This window comes from Phalacrocorax carbo, chromosome 13, assembly GCF_963921805.1.
Source record: "Phalacrocorax carbo chromosome 13, bPhaCar2.1, whole genome shotgun sequence".
NCBI classification, from domain to species: domain Eukaryota; kingdom Metazoa; phylum Chordata; class Aves; order Suliformes; family Phalacrocoracidae; genus Phalacrocorax; species Phalacrocorax carbo.
In genome coordinates, this window is record NC_087525.1 from 14756844 (window position 1) to 14784272 (window position 27429).

Below are 27429 nucleotides of genomic sequence, written 5' to 3' on the forward strand. Positions count from 1 at the left end.
AAACCAAGCTTCATTGACTATTTGCATCCATTTTCCACCTCGCTCAAGTAAATCTTACCTGCCACCAAAGCCTCCACTTCCAGGATAATTGGGTCGCCCATACATGCCCTGCTGTATGTACGGCTGAGTGGAGCCTGCCTTGGCTGAAAATTGTTGCTGCTGTCCAGCAAACTGAGGGGAATTGATTCCAGGGTTGCTGGTAGTCATCCCAGAAGCCATGGGATTTCCTGCTGGGTTCATAGGGTTATTAGCATTTGCCATTGGATTTCCCAGCACCTGTGAGTAGAAACATGAGAATAAGGGGCTGTACCTTGAACTACGTCAAGCCAATGACGTTGATTTGCTGCAATCAATAAATTACAATATAACCACCCTGTACTCTGAACCCTAATGAACATACACCTTGCTCATATCTAGGTTTACGTACCTTGTGGTTTCTTCTTTTCTTTTGCCATTTCCAAACAAACAAGCGTTTCTGATCTCTAGTCATCCTTCCCAGGAGAGTTTTTACTAGATGGAACCCAAACTAACACGCTTATGAAGACAGTTAAAATAACTACCTGCTAGAACCATGCTCTGTAGGAAATTCATCCCATTAAAAGAAGGTATGTGCTTTTCCCTTTTTTTTTTTTTTTAAATGCAGGACTTTGAAATAACTTGCATATATTCAGTCTCATTGGCATACTGTGAAGGGTACTACAGATGCAAATCCTGGGAAAGAATATATTTCAGTGGCGTAACTTGTTCTTGAATCTAACTCCCTCTAAAGTGTACACAGGTCTGTCGGTTGTTACCAGTGCTTCTTAGAAAGGAGCCCTCTGTTCTGTCTTTAAAAGGACTTGGTTTGCTTGTTTGAAGCTTCCCCCCCATCCCCAGCTGAACCAAAATTGCTATGATCTCTGCTGAGATGTAAGTATGGCTGTTCACAGATCACCTGGATGGAGATCTATCTCCTGCCTGGGAAGAAATTTAATGGTCATGATTTTTGCAGAAGACCAAGTCATCAGCTCTGGCAATTTATGAAAGGGAATTGGTGAGCCCGGCTCATTCCTTTCCCTCGGGGAGCATGAAGGCTTACGGGAAACCCTGCCATTCATTTCAGCCTGCTCCAAACAGCTGCAGCCACCTTCCACGTTTCAGAGTTCCACCCTTCCCTTGCAGTGATTCTGAAGAAGCAATTTCTTCTTTTTACCAAGGCACGTTTTTCCTTTTATTGCACATTCCTCTGAAGTATCATGAGGAGTCCAAGTTACATTATGGTTTTCTTATGATAGAACAAAACTCTGAGTCTTTTTGGTTTTTTTCTTTCCTTTTGCCTTTTTAGATGTGAAGGGCTTTCACAAGAACTATATTTCCATTTTCTGGCCATTGTATAGACCGACCTGTTTATTCAGGTGTTTCTCTCCCAGACGGGATACCTTTTCTTTTAAGGTGTTAAAAAGAAATCAACAGTAATAAATGATGTTATAGATCCTGTAACTGCTTCCTCTCTTTATTTTTTGAAGAAAGACTTTGGCACAACCAGCGCTTAAATAACTGCCATGTGAGCATCTATATGACTTCGCCCCTGAATTATTTCTTTTTCAAATGGCTTGATCATATAACAATTTTGTTTTTCAATTACTGACCAAAATTAAAATAATTTAAAAAAAAGGCAGAAAATTTTGTATGGGACCTATTATCACTTGATTTGCACAAGGTCGAAAAGACAAGTTAGATTTATGTACCATTTGCACTCATTAAAGACGGTGATGTGTTTAGAGCACCGCATCCATGGTGTAAGAAAAGACTAGGCTGCCTGAGAGCTTGATTTGCACCACATCCCCTGTAGAGGGATGTCACAAATAATTGGCATCTCCTTCATTAAAGCTGCTTCTTTTTGTATAGCATAATTGAATATGCATTCCAGAAGTAAAAGGTAAGAGCGGAGAGAACCCAATGCGAATCCGGTAAGTATGGCTCTCACCTGGAAGCCACGAGCTCATGCTTTTGCTCCAATGCATATTGAAATAATACTGCCTTACTTCGCAACAACAGGAGAGGCTGGAAAGAGCACAGCCTATAGTTGGTAGCACCTCAGCGTGGGGGTAGACCTGGCACTGGATAAAATCAACTGGGTAAAAATCAACAATAACCATCATTTGGTGAATCTAGCTAGAAATGTCATTTTTAATAGAACAACTCTTCAAATTCCATCTGAAATTCCCAAGAGGTTTGAGATTATTCCCAAATCATGCTTTTAGTGTTGAAATCACACAGTGCGAAATACGCACTAAACCCAAGCCCGACGTGCGCGCAGCTAAAGGAGTTACTGACTCAAGCTCTCAGGCGCCTCCTTTCTGATGCCACCAAAGAGGACAGGACCAGAAAAAAAAAAAAAAGGTGCATCAAATACAAAAAGGAGAACACAGACACTGTTAACGATCCCAAGAGGATTTTCCAGACAACTTTCCGTTTTGCAAACATTAGTGAAAACCGGCATCTACAGGGCAGGGAGCATAAAAACAAAGCTTACCTGGCTTTGAGAGGTGTTAGTCACACCCCATACTGTGGTGACCACTGATAAAGAGCCGGGAGGCTGGTTGGTATTTTGCTGCCAGGGAACAGAATCGTAAGGGAAAGACCCATCACTGCAAAAACAAATGTTTAGGAGGGTGAGATTTTGGAAGTTCAAACAGTGGCAAGTTGCTGGTGGGGACAAAGGGATTAACACCTGACACGACGTTAACGCCTCACTCCTCCTTCCATTGTTAGCCTAGTACTCTCAGCGGCATACAGTTTCTCTAATAGTAACGTGTTCATATCAAAACCATGCAGAACTAATGAATTCCTTAACTACATTGAACCACAGGGCTTTTACCATAAAGGTCTGTTACCAATGAAAGTAAAAATAAACTCGGGGCAGTGTTTCAAACAAGGACACTAAGCAAGTTGCTCAAAAGCACTTATTTTTTGCAATCCATCTCAAGCTGTTCAACAGTCACTGCTTCAGCTGCCTTGTATCAATTCAATTAGATTTTGAGACCAGACTGCAGCTCCGCTGTCTGCACCGGGTCCCCAAATGGCCAGAAAAGCCTTTAAAGGAATAGCAGTTCAACATCATTTTGAAAAGTAAATTGAAATTCAGATAGTGTTCTCCCACACGATGGATAAGCTGCATGCCAAAAACAGTATTAGCTAATCAGCATTCTACAAAATCAACCGCAGATATACAACACTTCTTTCAGATAAATATGTGGATGAGGGGATCGGGTTTTTCCATTACCTTTGTCCTCAGATACAAGCAAACATTTCTTACAGTTCTTTTCACACGAAAGCATTGATGCTTTCAAAAGGAACTCAGGATAGGTATGCATCTAGTGTAATTGATGAAATACATTAAATCCAGTAAAAGTAACTATTAATCCCATAACTGTAAGATATATCCCACTTGAAATTTGCTCGTCCTCACACTATTAACTTGTAAATTAGATTTCTGTTTGCATGTATGTACACATACACACACACGTGATTTCTCCTCTAGATATATACACCATTTAATACACACACAAATCACACCCTCATTTTCAAACGCTGTTGACTTGTACTTCATATCGAGAACTGCATTTTTCCCTGGAGTACCAGCTGTCGCTGGAATTCTATACAGGGCTACCTTGCCTAAAGAATGCATACAGGCTCCACGAGCGCTGTATCCACGTGCCTCAACGCCTGCGCCGCAAAGCGCCACGCAGTTAACTCCTCCAAGTCGTGGTGAGACAACCAACCTCTGAAGCCCGAAAAAGGGCTCTACGGCAGAGCAGGGAGCTGACCCTCCCACACCCCAGGCAGCGCTCCAGGCTCGGACCACTTCTCCTTCCCTTTGTGCTGTGAGCCAAAATCAAGGACTACCCACGTGCTCATCCTTTAGCCTGTTCATAACACCTAGTGAAAATCATTTAAGAATAGGAATTGCACCGCACAAAGAAGCGCTCGCACACGCGACAGAAACTGCCTACGTCCCACGTAAGCCATAATCTAACAACAGCGACAGCAACCGCGTAAGGTAAAATGAAACAGTGAATACATTTTACAAACAACTAGGAAATATGGAACAAATTCCACAACGCTGTGCCAGCACAACAGCACTCTATTAGACCATAACTGTGAATTTGAACTGACCTATTTGTTTCAAAATGCCCAAACCGAATTAAGAAACAAAATCACACCCAAAAAATTAATTAAATTAGGGAAAAGAATAATTTACCCTAACAAATAATTAGGGAAAATTAATGGAAAAGAGTAGTTCTCTATAAGATGCTTGACATGTAATGTTGACGTTGACAGCATCCATATAAACCAACGTGTGAATACAGGGCACATTTAACACCTTGCAATCAGTGAGGAGTCGTAGCCCACTTTTTAAAAACATATTTTCTCTTAGAAGGCTGAAAATCTTCCCTCTCGTTCAGCGGCTCAGACAATGGCTTCAGTGACTAATACCTGCAAGTGACACAATGCTTCAGCAAGTCCCCTCCACCGGCATGGAGAGAAATGATGACTAACCCAGAATCTGTGACTGCTGTGACACCTTCCTCTTTTTTCCTGCTCTGAATGACGCCTCCCACTTTACTTCCTTCTCTGTTTTTGATGATGTCTGCTCTGTGATTTGTTTGGATATTTACAGCACCTGTAAGTGTTTGTATACTTCAATGACTACAGAGCAGCTCTCTCCATGACATAAGCAGTTACAGCACTCACTGCAGCCATCCCTCTCTATTCCCCACTGACAGGCTCTGGACAGGCAATAAAACCTGAGGGACAAGGCAAATATTTTGCAAGTGTATAAGTAAACAAGAAGGGTAATGCCAGGCAGGGATCAAAGCAGAGAGTCACTGAAGGGTCTTCTGATGCCGTACGGTTTGTACGCGTACTCAGACTTTGAGCTAGCGATGCCTTAGCCTGCTGTTAAGAAGTTATAACCATTTCTTCACTTTCTTTGCCCCCAAAGCACGGTTCTCTTACCCCTTCCTCTCCTTCACAGTACACAGAAGAGATTTCGTATGTTACTCATCCGTCCTTTCCAATGGTAGAGTCAGAGCGTTTGTTTAGTGGAAGGCTGCATTGGGTTCTCAGAGACCGTACCAATCACTTCATCTAATTACAAAGCAGAGCAAATTGCTCCATTTCTACTGTGTTACAGTTGGGTGACACCTCAAGAAACCATACCGTTGACACTTGATGAAAGCCTCCAGCACAGGGCCCAGCGTAACGCATGAAAGCCACAAAAAAAGACCACGCAGAGATTTGTTGAGAGCTATTCACTGTGCACGTTGAACCACGTGACCGTTACATCACCCAACACAGGACTTTGCTTTAAATCACAGACAACGTTCGCGTCAGAAATTACGGCGACGCTGAAACAGCGATGGATGTGCCTTGCAGAACACCAACTTACACGCCCTAATACACACTTACTGCGCCAGACCTTACTTCAGTCAAACCTCACCTTCGTTACCCCACCGAGAAGTACACAGCATTCCCGTGGTTTGCATTCCCCAACGCGATGCTCTGGCCCATCACCACTTACACGCGTGTTTGCATATGGCTTTTGCCATACTGGATGCAACACGCATTCTTCCTCCACCATGTGAAGGCTTCTCTGGGTTCAAGCAGTAGGAGACACTGAAACGCGTGCCACGCAAGCGAGGGATTGCTTGTCCCGCTACTTCGCTCTTTCAACTTGCGTTTCTGTCCTTGGACAACCCAAAGGAATACTGCCACCCTCAAAGGAAAATCCATGTAAGTACCGTGATGAAACACGACCAATCCAGTTCTCATTTGCAAAAGAGTGGTGGCTTTCCACTGTTATTACAGAGCTGTGAATTATTCTGAAATCCCTTTCTTTAAACTTGAAAATGGCAGCCAGTAGAGAAAGAAGCTTCAACCTCTCCAGCCACAGCGAAATGCTGCCCACGACACTGTTCCTGTTGAACGGTACAAGGGTAATTAAGTCTCTCACTACACCCTGGAGGGCAGTGAGTCAGTTTGGGCTCAGCTGGAGTCCACTAAAAGAGTATTGACTAAATTTATAATAGTGTTAATGAACCTATACATACTACTGGTCAGCATTAAAGGCCAAACAGCAGAGGAAGCCATGGAGCAAAGAAGAAGAGGTGGAGGGAAATTACTTCTCAAACTATGATGTAGTGAAACCACAGTCAAGGAATAAGGAGGAAGGATTTCTTAGCTGCTGGCAAATGTACTGAAACCATCGGTAATGCAACACTCGTGTTGGAGAAATACATCTGTACTTAGGTCTGAACAGCTTCTCTTAATCTCAGTACTAGGAAAACGGAACCAGACAGATATCCAGCCTCTTTGGAATAGTTACAGACTTCATGGCCGACACAGACTGTTAGCTGATTCTGATAAAAGCTGCTTAATAAAAAGTGCGCTCTGTAAATTAATACTAGTGAATTACTATAATTTATATCTGATTTGTGACATTATCTGAAAATGCTGTATTTTAAATATGTTTATGTTGTCATTAAAGCAATTGTATGTGTATCTGATACTCCGCTTACACGTCTTCATTGATTGAGGAAGGAGAGATTCAGTGAAGTACGCATCCCTAGAGCACTGGTGCTTTACATGTCGCGGAGGAGGGTGAAAACTGGGAATTATGCCTTCCCCGTGATTTTCCACATCACTTGTTGAGAAGGCCAGGTGTCTAAACCACTACCTTTATAAAGCATCTATCTTCATTTTAAACACTGAAAACCTATCAACTACAGCAGAAAAGCACCAGATGTTGGCTTTCTCAAAAAACCTTTTCACTCCAAGCACTGCAATCAAGTTTTCCACCACTGGGCTTTCAGTGACAAGTTTTTATTGCTCACCCTGAAGCCAGCTTTACAGTTTTGCTGGGGTTTCAATGTTTCTGAAGCACGGTCATCCCACCTGGCTGGTAGCTGACACACACAGAGTCCACAGTCCTTTAAATCTACAGACTCTATCATAAAGTTCTTCAGCTGACGCCAAGATGAGCGGGTAATTGCCAGTGTAACACTGCCTGTCATGTCTCCGTGTCCTCTTTTGACACCTAGAGAGGAGAGCATCTGACAACAAGGAGCGAGGTGTCAGAGATCTACCCAGGGCAAACAATCCTTTGTAATTACACACGGCCAAAAGTCAGAACGGTCCAAATACAGCCCAGAACTGGGGCTCCCGATCTGTTCTTGCCCGCCGGCACCTCTCTGTGTCTGCGCCTCGCTCTGCCCCTACACCCGCCTCTGGGCACACGTGCTCAGGGTGCCCAGCACCCCCCCGGATGTATTCTTGGTTGGAGCCTCTAGGTGACACTACTTTAATACAAACTAAAACATAACAATCTCCAAACAAGGCTCCTTGTTCCTGCCTCACCCCTCCTTTCCCCCTAAAACTTCATGTGTCTGCAGTGGAAAAATATCACAAATCCCACAATCAGAACAGGAAATAAAGCCCTCGGCAACTGTAGCACCAATCCTTGTGCTTCACCTGGACTGTCTCACAAGTTAGGCAAGCTCAGCTTCTTTCATACAGGTTTAGGTTTTGTTTTACTTGGGTTTCTTGAATGAACACCACTCACGTAGCTTTAATTATCAATACGGATCCAGTTAGCAATTCTTCATTAGGCCACCACCATAAACTTCTTTTAAGCGTACTCTTGCTTAAGATGACGACTGTTTTGCATGGTACAGTGCAAATACTGAATTTGAACTGCCTTTTCCGTGTGCTTATGTTATGGGTCAGGCATGAATTTCACCACATTTTTATAATTTTCCTATCAGTATAAACAAAACCTACCAACTTCTTTAATCATAAAATTGCAAGAACAGACGGACCACTATTAGCAGTTTCCTGCAACACTAGAACACTTCAGGACAGACTTCAGCTGATTCTTTTCCAATTTGATAAACTAGGAATCCCTCACAATCTATTCATAAATAACAGATCAAATGGATTTTTAAATTAGATTTTATTTATTTCTGGTCAAATTTGCACTGAAAATATCCTTGGTGTCAACTATTAATTTGACTAAAACAACGTGACACCCGAAAGCCGAAATTTGTTTCTTCTTACTGACAAACAAAAACATTCAGAGATCTACTTTTCTTTTCTTTTTAAAAACCCCGGACATTTAGAAGAAAACAACTGAATTCTCGTTTTCCACTGAGATTTTTTTTCAGAGGAACAAAACCAACGCCTCACCAGCTGAGATAAATGTGCTATCTTCATATGGCTGAAGTGCTTGGTCAAAGCGTTCTAACTTAAAAACTTAAAATTAGTTTTCAGTCTAGTTAGCAGGTATTACAACACACTGCTATTAAAAAAATTTTATAACCCCAAATTTGACCAAGTTATCCCTTAACCTTTAGTGCTGTGTTTTCCACAGACTGTAGAAACCACTCTACACAATCCATTCCCCATTCACATGGAGGAACATGGCAGAGCAAGGAAAGGAAACACCCACGCAGGAAGGACACAAAGACCACTTTGAGTCAGCAAGGCAATACGAAGACATATTGTAAAGAAAACACTAACTACCTCTGTACATCCCACACTGACATAAAGCAAATTAAAAGCCGATGATGTGCACAGGTATCCTGGTGAGGAAGAAAAAAGGTGGTGGTATAGTGTGTATGCCAATACTGACTTTGGATGGCTAGCAGTCATTTACTTTGATTGATGCTGCCCCTGTGATGCATGCCTTCCTCAAATACGTTCCTCTATTCAGTATCGTTATTTGAAGAGGTTTAAATGGTTTTGGCATAAATTAAGGCTCCATCATGTATTTCACTGAACAACTACGTAAGGCAGAATCCCAACCAAATCACCAGGTGTTGTTTATGTAATGCAAAAGTGAAAAAAGTTTGGAAGCATTTTGCAAGACTTTATTTCCCCCTGCTTCTTAACAGCATGACTCCAAACACTCAGACCTTACAGGGAAAACATACAGCTCCAAAAACTATCCCCCCACAGTTACTCAAGTCTGTTGCTTCCCTCCACTCTTTCCAACTAGATAAGTATGTTCTCTAACCCTCTGGAAAGCTTAGATTCTTGTGACTCCACAGAGGATCCACACCTAGTCCTTCCCTATCAAGAACGACCTCAAGTGCTGTTTTGGTACTGGATGTTGCCTGTACCGGGCTATGAGCAATGTAAACTGAAGAGGAGGAGTGAAAGCGGTTAGAAATTTCACAATTCACCATAAAAAAGAAGGCAGGCTGTTTTCTGGCAAACAGTTCGAAAACACAGAAGCATTCTGAACCTGTTCTAGGTGAGCAGATGCAGGTGAAGCAGTCAAAAGGTGAAAGCAGCAAGCCATTTATCAGCTCGGTGGTTTGGGTGGCACCTGCAGCTCGCAGGTGGCTATCACCCCCCCCCCCCCCCGCCTCTGCTCTTTTAGATATCAACACTCATCTACAATAACCATTCATGCAGCCACGCACATACGCACAATACAGCCGCCTGCATGGAGACCGAGATGGTCAAATTGAGCCGGCGCTTCAGCAGGTGATGCTTAGTGCCTCTGGAAGCTGAAAGCCCGTAACTTTTTCTTTATAGCCCTGACAAGGCCCACGAGGCCTGGATGACTTACGACCGCGTGAGGTGGGAACGCTGCCTTCCATTTCACACTGGGTTGCTACAGGTCGGGCCGTGACATGCTTGCTGCTGCTTCCTGGCGCCTTACTCTACACACAGCCTCATCAGTTAGAGAGCCGTGCCTGCAAAGTAGCACGCTGCTCACCAAGAGTTAGTGCATCTGAATCTAACCCCTGAAATCAGAAAAAAACGCATCAGGCCAAAAAATTAGATTAATTCAGAAGTTTCTGAACCTGCGAACGCCCACAGCCCCCTGCACACCCACGCAGCCCTGCTACGTTATAGATTTCATATACGTCCATGCACATGTGTGTGCGCACGCGCGCAAAGACACAGAGATAACACAACTTATTTCCGTCCGTGTGGAACAAACGATCATGGCTATGCAGGTAAGCAACAAAAATGCTACTGAGACCCGCTCCTGCCTCAGGAGAAGCTGAAGGGGTTACCGTCGTCTGACATTATGGGACTACAGCATCCTTCCGATCAAAGGAAAAAAAAAAAAAAACAAAAAAGATTAAAGCATCACACCCAGCTCTATTGTCACACAAGTAGACCATGCAACGCATTACTACAGCCCGGATTACAGTTACAAAATCCACCGGTAACAGCCCTGTTATGAACATGCCACCTGTTACCTTTTCCAAAATGCTGAAATTATCTTATGATCGTTTTCAGCTTGACAAATGCAGTTTAATCTTTATTGCATCTCACAGCACAGACCTGCTTCATCCATGTCCTATTTATCTCACGTGTGTCGGAATGCAACCCCGAGCCCTCGGTCCCCCCCCTGCCACCAGGCATTCCTTCTGCTCTGCTTTATCAATATACCTGGGTTTCCATATCCGACTGCTCCTTTACAATAAAAAACACACCCACCCAGTATTCTACCATTGCCTGTTGCCTTGGTAATCCAAATGCCTGGGTACTCGCTGATTATCGGCGAATGAGACTCGCATTGTTCACACCGCAGCGCGTCTGCTATGTTAATGTGAGATAATGGCAGCCAGAAGACTCCTTTTGTTCCCAGCTTTGCTGTTTATTCATAGTGCCTGGAGGTCAGCGACTGCTACAACAACCGGGGAAGGAACCGCCGAAAGCGTGAGCAGATTCCACTTCTGCTTTTGCCTCCGAGCCAGGGGGAAACACGAGCAGCCCCGCACAGCGAGAAGGGCACCGGGAGCTCTGCAGTCTGACTCACGCAAGGTGTAGCAGGCGCCTGGGAGGAAGATTTGATGGACTTGCACTTCCGAGATTTTAGATGAAGCTGATTTACGCTCCCCGACAACAGAAAAAAAAAAACCCGCTTTCTTCAAGAGGCGCGGCGGGAAGGGCGGGAGGGAGGGGAGGGGGGCAGCACAGCACCGCCGCAACTTGCTGGAAGCGAGCCGGGCTGGGGGCTCCGGGGCTGGCCGAGGAGCGGGGGCGAGCCGGGCTGAGCCCCGCCGGGTCCCGCAGCCTCCCGCGGGCAGCGGCCGGGGCCAGGGCGGCGGCGGCGCCCGCGGCGGGACCGGGCTGGAACCGGCGGGACGGGACGGGACGGGACGGGACGGGGGGCAGCCGCCGAGCAGCCCCCTCGCCGTGGGGCGGGCAGCGGGAGCCCCGGGGCGAGGGCGGGGGGGAGCCCGGGCAGGAGGAACCCGAGACAAGGGGGGGAGCCCCGAGCAAAGGGGCGGGGGGGGGAGGGGCAGAGCCCCGGGGCAAGGGGGAAACTCGGGGTAAAGGCGCGGGGGGAGCCCGGGCAGGGGGAGCCCAGGCAAAAGGGCAGTGGGGGACGCCGGGGTAAATGCGTGGTCCGGTGCGGGAGGGCTGCGCTCCGTGGCACGTAAGGGTCAGGTGTGAGAAACATCTCTCCGAGCCGCCTCCCGACACTCTGAGCCTTGACAAAGTTGTTTGGGAATGATGTCGGTGACACGGGCAAACGACCCATCGCATCGCGTCTGCCCTGGCGCGGTAAGTGGGAAGGGAGAGCGTGAGCGGGCTGCGGTACCTTCCCCGCAGCCCCGGCTCGGCGGAGATGGATGGGGGCGTTGGGAAGGTGCCCCGGGTGGCGAGCTATTCCTCATCGCTGGAACAGCCCTTCCACGGGAAGAAACCACCGATTCCTCCTAAAGCCACCGTCAGAATCTCATTCCTGTCACCGGCCCATCTGCACAGGTGGTTGATGTGCTCGGGCTTTGTTGTCATCTCTAGAGAAAACCAGGCAGGATTTTTTTTTTTTTTTTTGATATAGCAAGAATTTCTAACCCTTTTGATTTTAGGAAAACCATTAGAAAAGCCCTCCATCACTGCAAGTAGTAATGGCTATTTCCTTTTCTTCCCACTGTGATACTAAAGAGACTGGAGAACCCATGCATATGGGAAGAGCAAGAATTTGAAAAAGGAATTGACTCCTTTTGTAATCTATTTACAAGGGAATCCTGCGGAGGGTCACGTTTTCATCTAAGAGAAAGAATGACAGATATGTGTAAAGAAAAGGCATCAAGAAAAATACCAGGTTTTAGACACATCTGTGCTCCTGTTGCCAAATTATCCCAAAAGAACAAAAATCTTGAAAAAAGACATGGTATTTGCCATCATTTATGCTGGTGACTTTTTTTTTCCTCCCCCCACTCCACTGAGAATTGAAAACGCAGTCACCAGACTGTACGACTGCCTCCCTGCTCAGGAGCCGCGTCACCCCCCGGCAGGCTGGAGCGCGGGGCTGGCATCATGGGTACCCAGCACACAGCTACTGGCCCTGAACTCGCCCGCGTGAGCCACGGGCTGTCCCTCTCCCAGCCCTCTGCGCGTGGGAAGGACTGCCAAACCTCACCCGGGGGCCTGCGCCCCACAGCTGAAGGGCACTGACTTGGTTCTGATGTTCCCTACCCAAAGGTACCCAATCCAGCTAAAAGATTCCCGATGATTTTAATGAGTTTTGCATCAGAGAGCTAGGCAAAGTATATCTGTCAGTGTCACCACGCGGTTATCATGCTGACGGTCAGAATGGGTGTTGCCACAACTGAGTGATTTTTAAGTCCGGTGCCATCAGAAATGAGTTGGTTTCACTGAGAACAAGTGACAGAGGGAACCTTCCCAGCACACTGGAAGAGGAAAAGCACCCAGACTCAGCACAAACCATCTGCTTTTGAGAGCAGCCCTCATATAAAGAGTGTGATACTATTGTGATTGTCACTAAACAGTAAATTGCGATCAATTAGACATTTTCAGCAGCTGGATGTTCAATATGGCCCAAACACGAGAATGACAGCTGTCTTCTCAAAGGCGTTAGTTACTGTATTTTAAAAGCCAGCACAGACTGGGCAAAGCCTGAGAAGGTCACGCTTCACCTCAGTCAGCAGGCACCCCTTTATTAGTATTTACCTAATCTTTACTAGGATTTTCAAAAATATCAGCTGACACATTTCAATTGAGAAAAAAAAACCAAACCAAAAAACCAAGAAACACAAACCACAAAACAAAACCCTAGAACTTTTTATCTACTATTTACAACGCTTAGCGGAAGAAAATGTAGAGTACGTAACACTTACATGTACTTATCAGAAAAAAAAAAACCACAAAAGTAGTTACGTTGCTACATATTATTCTAATTGCAGTAGCACTAATTTGACCATCTAGTAAATAGGAAAGCCCTATTTTCACATCTGCACAAGATGCTGTAGACACAATAGAAGATCCTTATCCTATACCTTTTACCAAGCATGTGAAGAACGTGTTTTTGAAGAGAAGTTAAGCAGCCCATTGTTGTTTTCAGAGATCATGTCTCTCAGTCCCTCCTGTTAGCACAAGAATTGACCACAAACTTATCTCACCTAAAACAAAACGTAGATTTTTTTCACGTGAAAATATTACAGGTTTAATTATTAACAGCTGATGGTTTCACATTATCAGTTTTCAGCCAGAGAGTGCTAATAATTTGCTTTTGGCTTCAACATTCTTCCATGGTTTTCTGCCATCTCCTCCCTATAATATGCATATGCGCTGGAACTATTATTTTTGGTGGTTTCACTCAGAGGCCAAGATGGGCAAACAAGTCTTGGGACAGTACTTTTGAGCAATTAGTTTTGTCTTTACACTGCTTAGAGCATCAGAGGCCTTACTTAATACAGTTCTGAACAAATCTTGAGGTCCTGGGTTTTTTTCTTTAAGAAATGGCACTTCTGCGGAAGCATTTTTGAATTCTGAACTTTTCCCTTATTTTCTCCTGATGGTGGATTTTAACATTTCGTGACAGAAAGGAAGACAGAAGGAAAAGAGAGGCTGCTCTTGCAGAATCAGGAGTAATACAGGTTGCTTTACTGGGTATGTTCTCTTACATGAGGATTTACCAGTCCTTAATTATATTTATTTAACAACTTCCCAAACAGAATGATGAAAAGACTTTGAAACAATCTTATCTTTCACCTGAAGAGTTTTGAATTCTTTTGCAAAGACTGTTCCTGCATGCCCCAGCCCCGTGCAGTAATGAAGTGCTCCCCGACTTCCAACTGATCTATAGAAGCAGCACAATGTGCTCATTTTCACAGAAGTGTGTATATGGTGCACGTGACCTTTCACACTTCAACCATTTCTCTCCTCCAGACATTTGTAAAGTGTCTATCACTGTCGGTTAAAACCACCTATGATGGCAAAATTGAAAAGGGAGCAACCTTTGCAGGAACTCTGACACTGTTCCTACCGGTACCTAACAGCCACCTGATTCCCGATTCCTAACAAACGACCTGAGAGCCGATCCTGACCAGCCAGTAAAAATTCAGACACAGAATTGCTGTTCTTTTCCATAGAGCTCCTACCGATGTTGAAAGTTCAGCTCTTAGTAAGGTTTAAGTTGGAAGGAAAAAGGGACAAAACAAACACTAAAGATAAGCACCCCTGTAAAGCAAGCCTAACCAATAAAGCGTATTTATGGCGATTGCCTGAATGTAAAACAGTAATGATAATAAATAAAGCACCTACCGTAATACTGAATTACTACCTAATTTGATCTACTGTTTAATTTTCTCAAAACCTCTGGCACTAAGTAATTTGTGATAAAAATAATTTTATCTTCATATTTCTCATCAACTTGACTTGCCCTGTACAGACAGGCATTACTACCCTGCGGTCACTAACTGCAGGACAGCTGGCAATTAAAAGAGAAGACCAAATTTTGGAGCAAGAGAGAAGACAATAAGAACCCAATGGCTGCTCATGAGATACTCCCAAACCGCAGCTAACAGCTGTCTATTTTCAGGTGTTTTTGTTGACAAAGTAAGCTTTACTACAAGCTATGCAAGAAAGGAGAAGCCTCCTAGGGTTTGCATGGGCCAGATCCAGCTCAAACTGAATGAGGGCACAGTTCCAGCTGGGACTGATGGAAGCTGTACCCTTTTCAACCAAGATTCAATTTGATCCACATTTAAAGGTCTGTCACTTAATGCAATGAAGCATTAAGTAGGAACCTAAAGCAAAGAAAGGTGTATCATGACAATAATTTGTACTTACATAACAGTATTTGCCAAAGACCTTAAAATTCATTTCAAAGTAAAAAAAAAAATCAGGCACCTCGAGCAGCATCTGTTATTACAGACATTATGTCAGATTGGAAAACTACAAACACAAAGAAGTTACATTACTCCCTACAGCTGGAAAGCACGAAATTTCATCCCTATGCAGAAGGGCCAGCCCAAAGACTACCAGCTTTAAGTCCTCCATAAATCCTTTAAGCAGGGCTTAAATTAGATGTTATACAGGATTAAGGAGGTGGACAGGTCTCATACTGGTCCTTCAGTACAGGAGGGAAGTTTTACCCCCATAAATCAGTAAAAAAGTCCAAAAGAAAAACCAAACCAAAAACCCGCAAACAAACAAAAAAAACCCAAAACCAGTGAACGATCATTCCATTCAAGTTGGAGACAGCTATTATTACACTAAACTGACTTAAAAAAAGGTAAGGTTGAGGGTGGTTTGAGAATCCAGTGCTCATGCTGTTCATAAAGCACAGGAGTTTGCAGCCCAAACAAACCACCCCACGTTAGGAAGTAGGTATTTAACTGAATTTTTGTTCTATATGCAACACTCAATCATTCTGTTAATGAAAATCTAAATTTAGGAAGAATTCGCACAATATAGTCCCTACTCTGAAAGCATTTGTTGCATGTGTGCACATCCTTGTATGGCTTATGTCCTGCTCTCTGTAAGTGCATTTAACCAACAGGTTCATTATCAAAGCCCTCCTTGATCTGTCTACTTCATTTTCTTCCTACAACTCAATTAACTTCTTAAAAATAAAAGGTTGTCCCTAAAAATAGGCCAGACCTGAATTCCCTCCAGTGTATGTACCCCACCAGTTTCTTAAATCTGAACCTTACATTTAGATTCTTGTGAAACAGTCTTGAGTCAGAATTTATTTTCAATAGCTGAGCCCTGTTTCAACTTTGAGACTAAGCAGCTGTGTTTCTCTAGTGCCAGGCACACCAGAATTCTAGTCCCTGACTAGAGTTCTGGGTGACTTCATTGCTAGTAAAAGCAACAGCAGAAAAAGCTCTTTGTGAAGGACCCAAGATAGTCTAATGACAGGGGAGGGTTGGGTTTTTTCTCTTGTCCAGTCATATTCAGCAGCTGACATATATCCTATACTCCCTCCGTTAAGCTACGTCAGGTTCTTCAATAGGCTCTTGGTTATTCCAATATAATATCTGATTCTTTTACAAAACCTGCAGTAGCTGCCTACGTAGATTTCTCGTAGGAAATGCAAAGCATACTTTCTTGTTTGTTTGAATTCATACAAAAACCTTGCGAATTAGAGATAAGATACTGTGAACTTTAATTCTAAGCTTTTGACCCAAATGTAATCCAATGCAAATACAAATGTTGCTTCACCACCAGCTTCATCACTGGGATTGTTGTTAATGGCTTTTCATCTTTTGTTTAATTCAGGCAAACAGAACACTCACTTCTTCACCCCATACTTCACTACTGTCTTATGGACCAATCATAAAACATCCGTGGAAATAAACAGTTCCAGCTGCAGAAAGATGTTGGAGAGCCCCAAGATGTCTCATTCTAATGTACCACCTGAGAGATTTTGACCAGTCATGGTTACGGCTAAATTACAGACAAGACAACAGCACACACTGAAGCAGCGATGCAGGTATTCCAAACCCCTAAGAGGCTGCTGCAGCTATTATAGATAAGAAGTTACGCCACAGGAATTACGCTCCTAGAGGGGCATCTCGTAGGTAAACAGCAGTAATTTAGAACTGATTCCCAGTGCCTTCCTCAGTAAAGCATTTCAAGGGCAATACTGAAGAGAAACTTCCAGGGATGGTTTGATAACGGGCAGGATGTTCTACTGTTAGGTAGGATATTGGGTAACCAGCTATTGCCAGAAAGGCTGGTATTTTGGTTTAGCAGAAGAAAGTATTTCTTTTTTGACATGTGACAGAATTTCAATGGAAAACTGACATGAAAGAAGAGAGTTGTGCCTATCTTATCTAGTAACGTAGCACACAGGCCCTGCGAGATAGAACAGTGCTTTCATCCTTACTTTATAGACTCTATGGGAACAGAGGCTAAAAGGTCGGATGAGAATCAGGCATCTGAAAACTACAAAAATACACCTAAGAGAGCGTATACACTGTCCCATACCTTCTCGGCAGAGTGGCCACTAATTTCACCTTGGCTTCTGCAAAGCTTCTCCCAGATGTAAAAATAAGCTATTATAGAACAGAAGGTTTTCTGAGCTTTTTTCAAAGTGTGTTTACGATTGATCATTTCACAAGCAACTGAAAAAAGAGGCAATCCAGCTACTCCGGAAAGTCAGTGATATATTCTATTAGTTATAATGCAAAAAAGGACTTTATTCTCAAGGGCTATAAAAAAAGGCAGAGCGTTTGCATGGTTTTCCCATGAACACAACAAAAATAAGGGGTAAAAAAAAAAGCCCAGCCCAAACCCAAAAGTTGTTTCCAGACGAATTCACACATGCAAATGCACTCGTACAAAGATGTCCCTCAGCTCCACTCTAACACAGAAGTTCAAGTTACTTATGCTACCATGGAATTTAGGTACAAGCAGTTTAGACTCATCCACCACTCTTATAATCCTTTACTAACAGAAGTGCCCTACACTAAAACCAACTTATCCTATTTGTGATTTCTTTAACGTGGTGCTGAGGGAAAGAAAGCCTTGAAAAAACCTCCCAGAAACATACAGCATGAAATGAACGTTTAATCCTGTCTACACTTATTCTTCAGCTTTTGGCTTGACCTCTGCAGGCAAGAAATACAAATACAACTCCTCCACATAATTTGGTAATCAAAGGCTTCCCATCTGCAGCGTCTTCTAGTGTCCTTTAAAGCTCACGTTTTCTCTAAATTAACAAAAGTGCTTTGCGATCCTCACCTGATATAAGGAGGATACGGGCCATTCTCCCATTTGTGGCTACGACCACCATACAATTGCACTGTATACATTTCCAACGACACAAAACAGAATATCCGTGAAATATTTTCAACCTCAAGAAAAACCACTTGTATTTAAATAAATGGTAGGAAAATATCTGGTGAGAGACATGTTGTAGAAGTTTCTCTCTAGGGCACAACTTGGAGCCTGAAAGCAAGCCCACTTGATCTGAGCACAGACTTGAAGATAGAAGTGTCTCTTCACTATGTGCCAGGCAACAGCAAAGACAAAACCTGAGTTTATTTAGTACTTGCTGTAATTACAGATCCCCTGTTGCCTGTAGTGCTGTTCAGTGCAAGGAACAGCGTAGCTTCCTCCATCATTGGTAAGAAGCATGTCAATCAACAGACCTGGCACGCAGCACATTGGTACAAACTGCCACTCCTCCGGACCGGGCTGAGACTCACCTATGAGAGAGGGTGGGTTTCATGGAGCTCATAGAGTTCATGGGGGGTTGCATGGGTAGCTTCCCTGGAGGATCGTTCTGCCGGCTTTTCTGGTGGCGAAGCAGCAAGAGCCGTCCCAGCTCCTCACACCACGACGAGAGCAGCGCTGCGCAAACAGAACACAAGGACAGTAAGCGCACAACCGAAGAACCGGCGCGGCCGGGTGCAGACGCAAGCTACTCTAACAGGAGTCGCAATTCGAACAGACAAACCCCAGGAGTGAAAAGCTTGTCCATGAACCTCCACTCACACTATTATCCTATCAAATTGAGTCTGTAATTGCCCTACGCTACCATTATAATGTTTTTATACAAGTTACAAACATTCTGCGCGGCCCAGGAGGCGCGAGAGACCTTGCCTGAGCTGAGCGGCACCGAGGTGAAGAACGGATGAAGCACAAGGACATGGGATAGCTGTTGTGAGTGAAAAAAGATGCAGAAGACTTCATTTCACACTAACAGAAACGTAACAAAAACATACAGCAGACATCATTCACAGGGGGGAGCAAAGAACAACAAGATCCCTTTTCTGTTTGGCTGTTTTTGTGCAAAAGATTAATCGGAGAGAAACCCACGTGCAGGAATTCATTTCCAAAACTGCTATCGGCTACCAGTCTTGAACAGACAAACAGGCAAATATGGCCACACTGATGTATGGATACAAAGTTAGGCACTTGAATCTATATTTGACCCGGCACAACCCCTAAACGCTTGTTTCCATTATGTGCCTAATCTTCTGGTCAATGAGCATAATTTTGTGCTTACAGGAAAATCGCACTTACAAACTACGAAGATGCAGAGATTTCCTAGAGGGACAAAAAGCTTGCAGCTCCCTCTGAAAACGTGGCCTCCCCCTTACACACCCACACTCAGAAAAGACCAGCCCCTGTTACAGAAACCACCTACTTTGCAGTAAGCAGAGCCCCAGACAGCGACTGCGGGTGAAACCTGGCTCCCATGAGCACACCTGGCCGAGACACCCCACTGAAGCCTCCAGCAACACCCAACCGAGCCTCAAAGCTGCCTGTTTAATGCCAGCATCAGAGGTGGCTCTGGTGAAAAGTCACCAAGGTCTAACATGGTGAAGAGTTTCACTGGAAAAAAGCGCAGACTAATTGCTAAATTCTGCAGTTGAAGAAATGTTCTCTCTCAAGTGGAAGCGCTTGGGGGTTTTCCTTCTTTAGAGTATGTTTTACAAAACCCTCAGAACAAGAAAATGCTTCATATTTAATTTTTAACTAAGGGCTTTCCTCAGGTGTTATGAACTGAACACAAATCAACAGATTGCAGAAGCAGGTGAGAACCAGAAGACTGCTCAAAACCCAAGCTGCCACAGTGGTTTAGAGTAGGAGAGCTCTACGTGTAATTCTAGGCTTGCTGGTTCAACAGAGACAAGTGCAGAATTCTCTAAAATAGAGGCTTTTATTTTTACTTCTTATTTTTTTAATGGTTGTCTTTTCATCAGATAACATAATCACAAGCAGTAGCAAACTATCATCTCAGGGTACACCACCTTCTTTCTCCAGGAGCTACTCACAGCTACTGTTAGCATGTACTTTAGTTCCAAAGAGACTAATTGTAAAGTCATCTTTGTAGGCGAAAGAAAGGAACATGCTTTGCCAAGAACACCCACAAATGGGATTTTTCAGTAGGAGAAACAATTGGAATTTCTCAAGTTTAGCAGCCACACAAGAAGAATACTTAAAGCCCGGGCCATTCCTGTGAATTAATCACATGTTTGGACACAGGAGAGGTAGTAATTTCACTGCATTTATCAAGCAGAAGGTCAAGAGCAGTGTTCAGGGAGGCATTTTAGAGTTCTGCTGCGACAAAAAGGGGACACCGCTTCTTTATGCGACTAAATACGGTCACTCGGAAATTGTCAGCCTCACATGTAGCCTACAGAAAGCATTCCCCTGAGCTCTGTGAAATGTTCCAGCAATGAGTGTCAGTCTAAGCTGCTTCTCTATTAGCCAAGGAATCTGTCAACAAGCATTTGATCAAATTATACTCACCTTTTATTCCTGGCATATCATTACTGATGTGCCAGTGACAAAGACCCCCCTCCCCCTTTTCCAGCCGCCTGGAGATACAAATCCCTGCCTCGCAGGGCTTCCCCCCGCGCGCCACGGCCCCTTCGGCTCTGAGAAACGCGAACAAAGTGTTCTGCCGAACGCTAAACGCAGCCGTCGCAGAGCAATAGTGGATGCTGAGCACTTCCACAGCTGAGTGTAATTACTACGGTGTCAACTGGAAATCGTCCATCTTAAAGGAGGCTTTGATGGGAGGAGGGAGCTGCTCCTTCTGCACACCTATATGCACTTGACAAGTAAGATGAAAAAGCAACAACCCAATGGGTCTGAGGGCACAAATCTGCAAACAAAAGCCAAACCTGCTTGGAAAAAAAGCAGAGTAACTCCTGGAAGAGGAGTATGCCAATGAGATAGCATTGCTTTGGTGAGGTGAAGATAGAGATCATGATGACTTATTTATTACCAATATCCAATACACACATTTATAAAGGTGAAATGTAAACTGTCAAAGAACAAAGAGGTCCTCCTCAAGATAAGCTGGACGGTTTCATTCTACAGGTCACCTGTGGAGGACTCATGTTTTTAGAAACTGAGAGACTGCGGGTATAAAACGTAGCAAATTTACTCATCCCTATCACAGCACTCATTACAGAGAGGTTTAACCTGTCCTCCCCCGGGACATTTCGACTCATGTACCATGTATAATAATCGCTCTCTTCCCTGCATCGGTGTTTGTGCACGGAATGAAAACAGAGCTGTTTGTAGCCACCTTAGGAGTCACCAGCCCCCCTCGATCCTGCTCAGCAGGAGCAAGAACCCTCTGCAGAAGCCTGCTCTCCTCTCCTGAAATGCTGGGGCGGCCTCCCTTCTCCTCTGCCCCATCCACCTCCACTCCGCTCTCTGCTCGGTAAGATGAATATATACCCCACACGCACATCTGGTACAGCTGGCTTCTGGAGAACATCACTTCCTGGGCTATTCAAGCAAGATGAAACAAACTCGAAATGAATTTACAGATTACGCTATTCATCTTTAGTGTACTTAGTTACTGCTTTTTATGCTGACAGTATTAGGCACATCTCAACTCATTTACACTCAAAGCACGAGAAATTCAGTATCATACTATAATGAACAGATAAAGCAGCAAGCACAAAGGACAGCTACAGATGGTGCCAACAGTCAGTCTCTCCCTCTCATAGCACAGCCAAGCAGCTGCTTTTTCTCCCCCCTCCGCCCCTCCTCCTTGTACAACAGGAGCACAGATTTTGCAGATGGACCATCCACCCAGTCTCTCGCAGCCTCTTGCTGCGACAGTTTAATGATCAGATTTAAATCGTGTTCCTGTGCTGCATTGCTACAATGTCCCTTGCATATAATGATGTGGCTTTCCCGCTTAAGTCGAAGTCAACTGTTGCAATGAGGGGGGAAAGGAAAAATCCTTAAACACGCACCCCCCCACGCAGCCCAGGTGGAAAATACAACCTGGTTATTACACCAGAATTGACATTTTCAACCCCTGTGCAGTCACAGTGGGCTCTGCCAGCTCATGCCAAAAGATGCATAATAATGGCAATCTAATGACGTGCTGACAGTTTAAGTGCGTTCACACGTTTATTTGGCTTAAAGGGGCACACTTGGGGATGATTGGTGCAATATTTGACCTACTTTCCTCCATTTGCAGAACCTGTATCATTCTTAATGGGATTGCATTTTACTTTAAGCATCGATGTATTTTCATAGGAATAAATCAATACTGATTTGCTAACAACTGCTTTCAGAAACCAACACAGAATGAGCAGCCTCAGCTTTCACATTTGTGAAATAGAGGAAAACCAGAAAGATTTAAAAATAAGAGAAATTTCAATTACAAGAAGGCCAAGGGGTTTCCCTAAGGAAGCGAGAGAAAAAAAATGGCTCAGAGATATTCAGCTTGCTGCTACCCAGTCCCATTTTTGTTTCTCCTTCCTCTGAAGACATCGCAAGAGTGTGTTTCAGCACAGAATGTGACTGACCTTTCCTTAAAATACTCAATAAATACTCCCACACACCCAGAGTTGGCCACACTTTGTGTCCTTCTGGATGCCTCCGATAGTTTTAAACACTTTCATTGAAAAAAATCGTAAGACGTAGCAATGCATCCGCACTGGGATCCTGGGGACAAGGAGAGGGAAGAGAGCTGGAAGGCAAAGATTTATTTTTTTTCCCTTCAGCCTGAGTCACATTTCAAGCATTTCTCTGCAGCCACAGAGCTAAGCCTTACTTGAAAGAGAAAGAAAGCAATTGTTATTTAATCCCCCGCCTCTAGGAGCCAGATCTTTAAGAACGTGCCAAATATCACAAGATTTGCGACACAATTATTAGGACCGGGCACATCCCCCGGTACCGCTCCTTTCCTGCGAGGGCCCTTTTGTGCCAAAAGCCTGCCAGGCAGTGGGGAAGCAAAGGCCTCCGCTGCCCGCTCCGTGGCACCTTCCCATCACCCAGCAGCAGCGTCGCAACCGCTTTGGAAGCGCTGGGCCCTTCTATTAGCAAAACCAAGAGGCTCAAGCTGGGGGAAGCCACAGGTCACGCTCAGGCTGCCCGCACCGCTTCTTGCTTCTGGACCACAAACGATGCCGGCGGACTTGCAACAATTACGTGATGGATGCTGATGACACAGTTCGAAGGGTAGTTTATAGCCACGGCATCGAATATTGGTACAGCCCATTACAATCCCTTTTGGGCCCAGGAACAGAAAGGGGAAGGAAAACAGGCTAAGCGATCAATGCTACCCCATAGATTCTCTAATGCATTTCATTAGCTGTATCCACACCGGCACCGATAGCTGCAGTCCTGTAACTGACTGATTTAACTCGGCGCGGAGCAAAGTGCTGTAGTAAGCATCTCCGAGTGAATGAGCCAGCAGGCTCCCTAGAAAGCAAAATACAGAGAAGCACGGTGCTAATCTATTTACCTATTATGATACCCTAGTATTAGTTACAGCTTATCACCTCAGTAAATCACTGCCTCTTGTTAGGGAACGTGCTTAAAGGTGCAGCAAACTGTTATTTACAGGCAGACACTATATTTACAGCCACAAAGACAGGTGAGGAGGGGATAGGACAACAGCTCAGTAATTTCAATGCCTTCTGCTTCCCGGGAGACTGCTGGAGGAGCACAATAGGATTACCGCTTCCTTGCTGCAGTTAAGCTGCAGTAGATAGTTCAATAGGCAGGCTGGCAGACCCGTATTTCTTACTCACTGCAATGAAAATATTAGGGAAAAAAGGAGGAGTTTGATTCAGAGAACTATCTGTTCAGCACCGTCGCGCTAGTTTGGTTTTGTGTCTCAGAAGGAAACGCGTTTGCCTAAACAGGTATTTTACAGCCCAAGTAAGAAAATTCAGCATTTTTTCACAGATCACATCCATTAATTTTATACTGCTCTCAGAAACAAATTCCTATTTTTTACGCAGAGAATTCAAGATAAGTGCAATACAGAGCTACCGAGGGCTTTCTATCCCCTTCTGTATAGGCTGCAATCTAAATACAGTTTTTATAAATCATCCAGTGAGATAATTTGGTGGGGTGGGAAGGGAAGCAGTGAAGAGAAGAGAAGGAGAGGAGCAGAAATAACTCGTCTTGGTTATTTAAGAGCGCTACTCGTTTTACACAGAAAAATGGAGACTATATACTGTTTGGAAAAATATATTAAAAATGTTAACTACCTAATGCTCAATGCGCTGTAGTATCAAAAAAATAACTTCAATTGCATTCAAAGGATGGAATCTTTGCCCACAATTTTGGGAAGCAGTAAATCGCATGTTTTCCTTCTGTTTTAAAAGCCATTTTGCTTTTAAAGAGCTGGGAAATGGAGAGAGAGGGAGAAAATGGTCATCCCAAACTATTTCAGGGATTGATTTTCCTGCAGCTCTCTTCCTCACGCACTCCAGCAGAGCCTGGCAATGGCTGGCTAACCCATCGGCCACTTAGTCAGGGCAGGAAAGCAAGACCACAAAGGAAATAGGATGTAACTATCCATTAGGAGAGACCCAGAGTATGTGTGTTTGCTCCTCCTCTTCAGCGCTTTCAAGGTACCGCTACGTGTCCTAACCCTGCGACAGACGAGCCCTACCCTTGTCATTACACAAGCTTCTGCTCTGGATCTGCCTCGATGCCGAGAGCACAAAAGGAGTGTATATAATGCCAATTACAAAGCAGAAGTAGTCGTTTCTCAGCAGTCTGGCTGTTCAACATGGACTCGCAGCGGTTCGCAGGGAGCCCACCCCTCCTCCCAGGCCTGCATCCCTGGCTGCCGGCAGATGTCCACTCCGCGCGCAGGGACCCACGGCACGGAGCCAGTGCTTGCTCCCAGGTGTTGGCTCCCACCTCATCCCTGGAGGCTCACACCCCAGCTGGCTGCTTTTCTGGAGCAGCTGAGGACTGTGCTTGCTGTTGTCCATCAGGCAAAATCAGCGATGCTAGCTTCAACAGCCCAAGCAAACACACTGGATTAAACTGACTGATTTTATCTGAAGCTACAGGTACCAACACAAACCTGCTCCACTAGTGAGGAGAGCAAGTTGTATTTTTGGTACTGCCTCCAAACACACACAGGTTTACAAAGCGCTTGGTCCAGCGACGGCACAGCAAACTGTGCGGAACTGAACGCCCCGGCAGAGCGAAGGGGGCAGCTGGCTCAGCCCCTGCTTCGGGAGGCACCAACTGCCCCGCGAATCGCAACAGGAACACCAAGTCAACAGGCATGGTTCCACGTTGTGAAACTGGGTTGATACGTGTTTCTACCACTAATATCCAAGTAATGTCCTTTATCACCAATGCCTTTTCATTACTACAGCTACAGCTGCATCCTGCAGAAATACCCAGCTTTGCCCCGGTAGGATCTACAATGCAGTTATGTATTATCATGGAAAAAACCCAACCACCAGCAGGTTTGTAGCAAAACAGATAATGTGGGGAATGCCTGACTAAACTGAATGTAATATCAAATTAATTAGCAGAGGTTTTATTCAATAAAACCTTCACTGCAAACCTGAGAGTTATCTAGCACGTGCTTTCAAGGCTGCTGCATGAGAGTGACACCACATTCAAGTCTGGTCTTGAATATGGGTCCAGCTTGCCTTGGCATACCTTCAGCTCTTCACAAATGCCCCTCAAGACACACACACACACACACACACACACATATATATATATACAGGCTCTCCCAAAAGCTCTTGCTAATTGGAACCGTACATACTGGAGACACAGATTTGAACACTGCTATGCTTATCCCATGACTTCAGTGGAACCAGGATTCCCCAATTTCCTTCTACACTTGCCAAAACTTGGCAGAGCACCTTACTAGATTCACTACATTAACTTTGAAGTAATACATTACAAAACATAGCAACAGTGGCTCCATTTGGCAAGAATAAAACACTCTGCACGGATCCAGATAAAATACGTAAGCATCTCATTTGGGCTTAGCTGTACCCACGTTGCTACATCTGAAAACATGCCCCATTATAAAGGGAAGACAAAGCTGGTGAAAGGCCACCAACAAGTGAATCTGGGATACGGCTTTCCAAAGGAAATGCTCTCCAATAGCATCAGACTGCTTGTTTTCTTACTCATCCAATTGTTGGTTTCACTGCTTAGATTTCAAACAACAGGGTCTTTCATTACTGCTGTATGCTTTTATTTTGTAACACCAGTCCTAGTCATCAACAGATTTCAGACATAATACAAGCATCTGAAAGATGGCAGTGACTCACTTGAACCCATCTTTGGCTACATTCAGACTGGTGACCTGTAGGTGCGGGGCTCGGTTTCGCTTAATCCATCCTGAGCCCCCCAATTACTACTGTAAAAAACTGCTGAGCTAACACTACCACTAACACCCAAAAGTGCCAGAAAAAAAATACCAGAGACATTTAACCAGAGCTTGAACAGCGGGAATCCATGCACTATCAGTTCAATGATGAAAGTCTGAAAAAGGGAAAAATCTAGTGGCTATCTTCAAAAAAAGGAAAAGGGAAACCTGAAGATTTGGAGGTCCAGTTTCCTACCGGCAAAAAATAACCCCAACTCTTCAAAAGGACCAAGAGAAAGTAAAAAGTGAGTAACAACCAAAATGGATTTGTCAGGAACAGATCACGCCATGCTTCTGTACTTTCTTTATACTAGCAGACAAGAGACCTTGAGCATAGATTAGTTTGATTTTCGGGAGCCTTCAGTGCTGCTTTACACAACATTCTTACAAATAAACAAGGGAAATAAGGTCTAGAGATGAACACAACACAAAATGGCTGAAAAACTTAAGCTTAAACTATTAAACCAACATCTGTAATAGAAACAAGCATCATCAGATGGGGTTTTGCAGGAATTTGTTCTGGGCCTGAAATTACCGAATGCTTCATTTATGGATATCCAGGATGTGGACGGATGAAGTGCTAGAACTTGTTCTGGGTCAATTTACACATGGCGTAAGCTGGAAAGAAGCATCAGTTCACTGCAGAAATCTCAAAAAGCTGGAGAAATGGTCTGAACCTACACCCTCACAGGGACAAGTAGCACGTACGACACCGCGCGCCTTCCCCACAACAGGGTGGGAACCATCTCCAAAGGCGGGAGCTCTCGGAGGCGGAGCTGAAGGCGGTACCCGCGCAGGGGCCGAGCTGCGCCGTGCTGCCGCAGCAAACTCCACCAGCCGCCTCGGCTGCACGAGCGGAAGCCAAGTCTGAAAGATGCACGGTTCTCCTTTCTCTCTACCCCAGCACAACGTACAGCCACAGAAGGGGGAGGAAAGTTACCAGAGTGATTAGGAAAACAACCTAACGATATAACCTGCAAGAAAAATCTGCATGGAGTAGGCGTTTTGCTGGTTTTCATTTGGGG

At 44.5% G+C, this 27429-nt stretch overlaps 1 protein-coding gene across 11 annotated transcripts in view; it reads right to left on the reverse strand.

The window, feature by feature from the left end:
• Window positions 1-27429, reverse strand: part of ZMIZ1 (zinc finger MIZ-type containing 1) — a 358482-nt gene that overhangs the window by 34852 nt on the left and 296201 nt on the right. For all 11 annotated transcript variants that reach the window (XM_064464893.1, XM_064464894.1, XM_064464902.1 and 8 more), the window contains 3 exons: window positions 18480-18624; window positions 2516-2630; window positions 59-276 (listed from right to left, as the gene is read on the reverse strand). In XM_064464893.1, the coding sequence (XP_064320963.1) occupies window positions 59-276; window positions 2516-2630; window positions 18480-18624 (478 nt within the window). The remainder of the gene's footprint in view (window positions 1-58; window positions 277-2515; window positions 2631-18479; window positions 18625-27429) is intronic.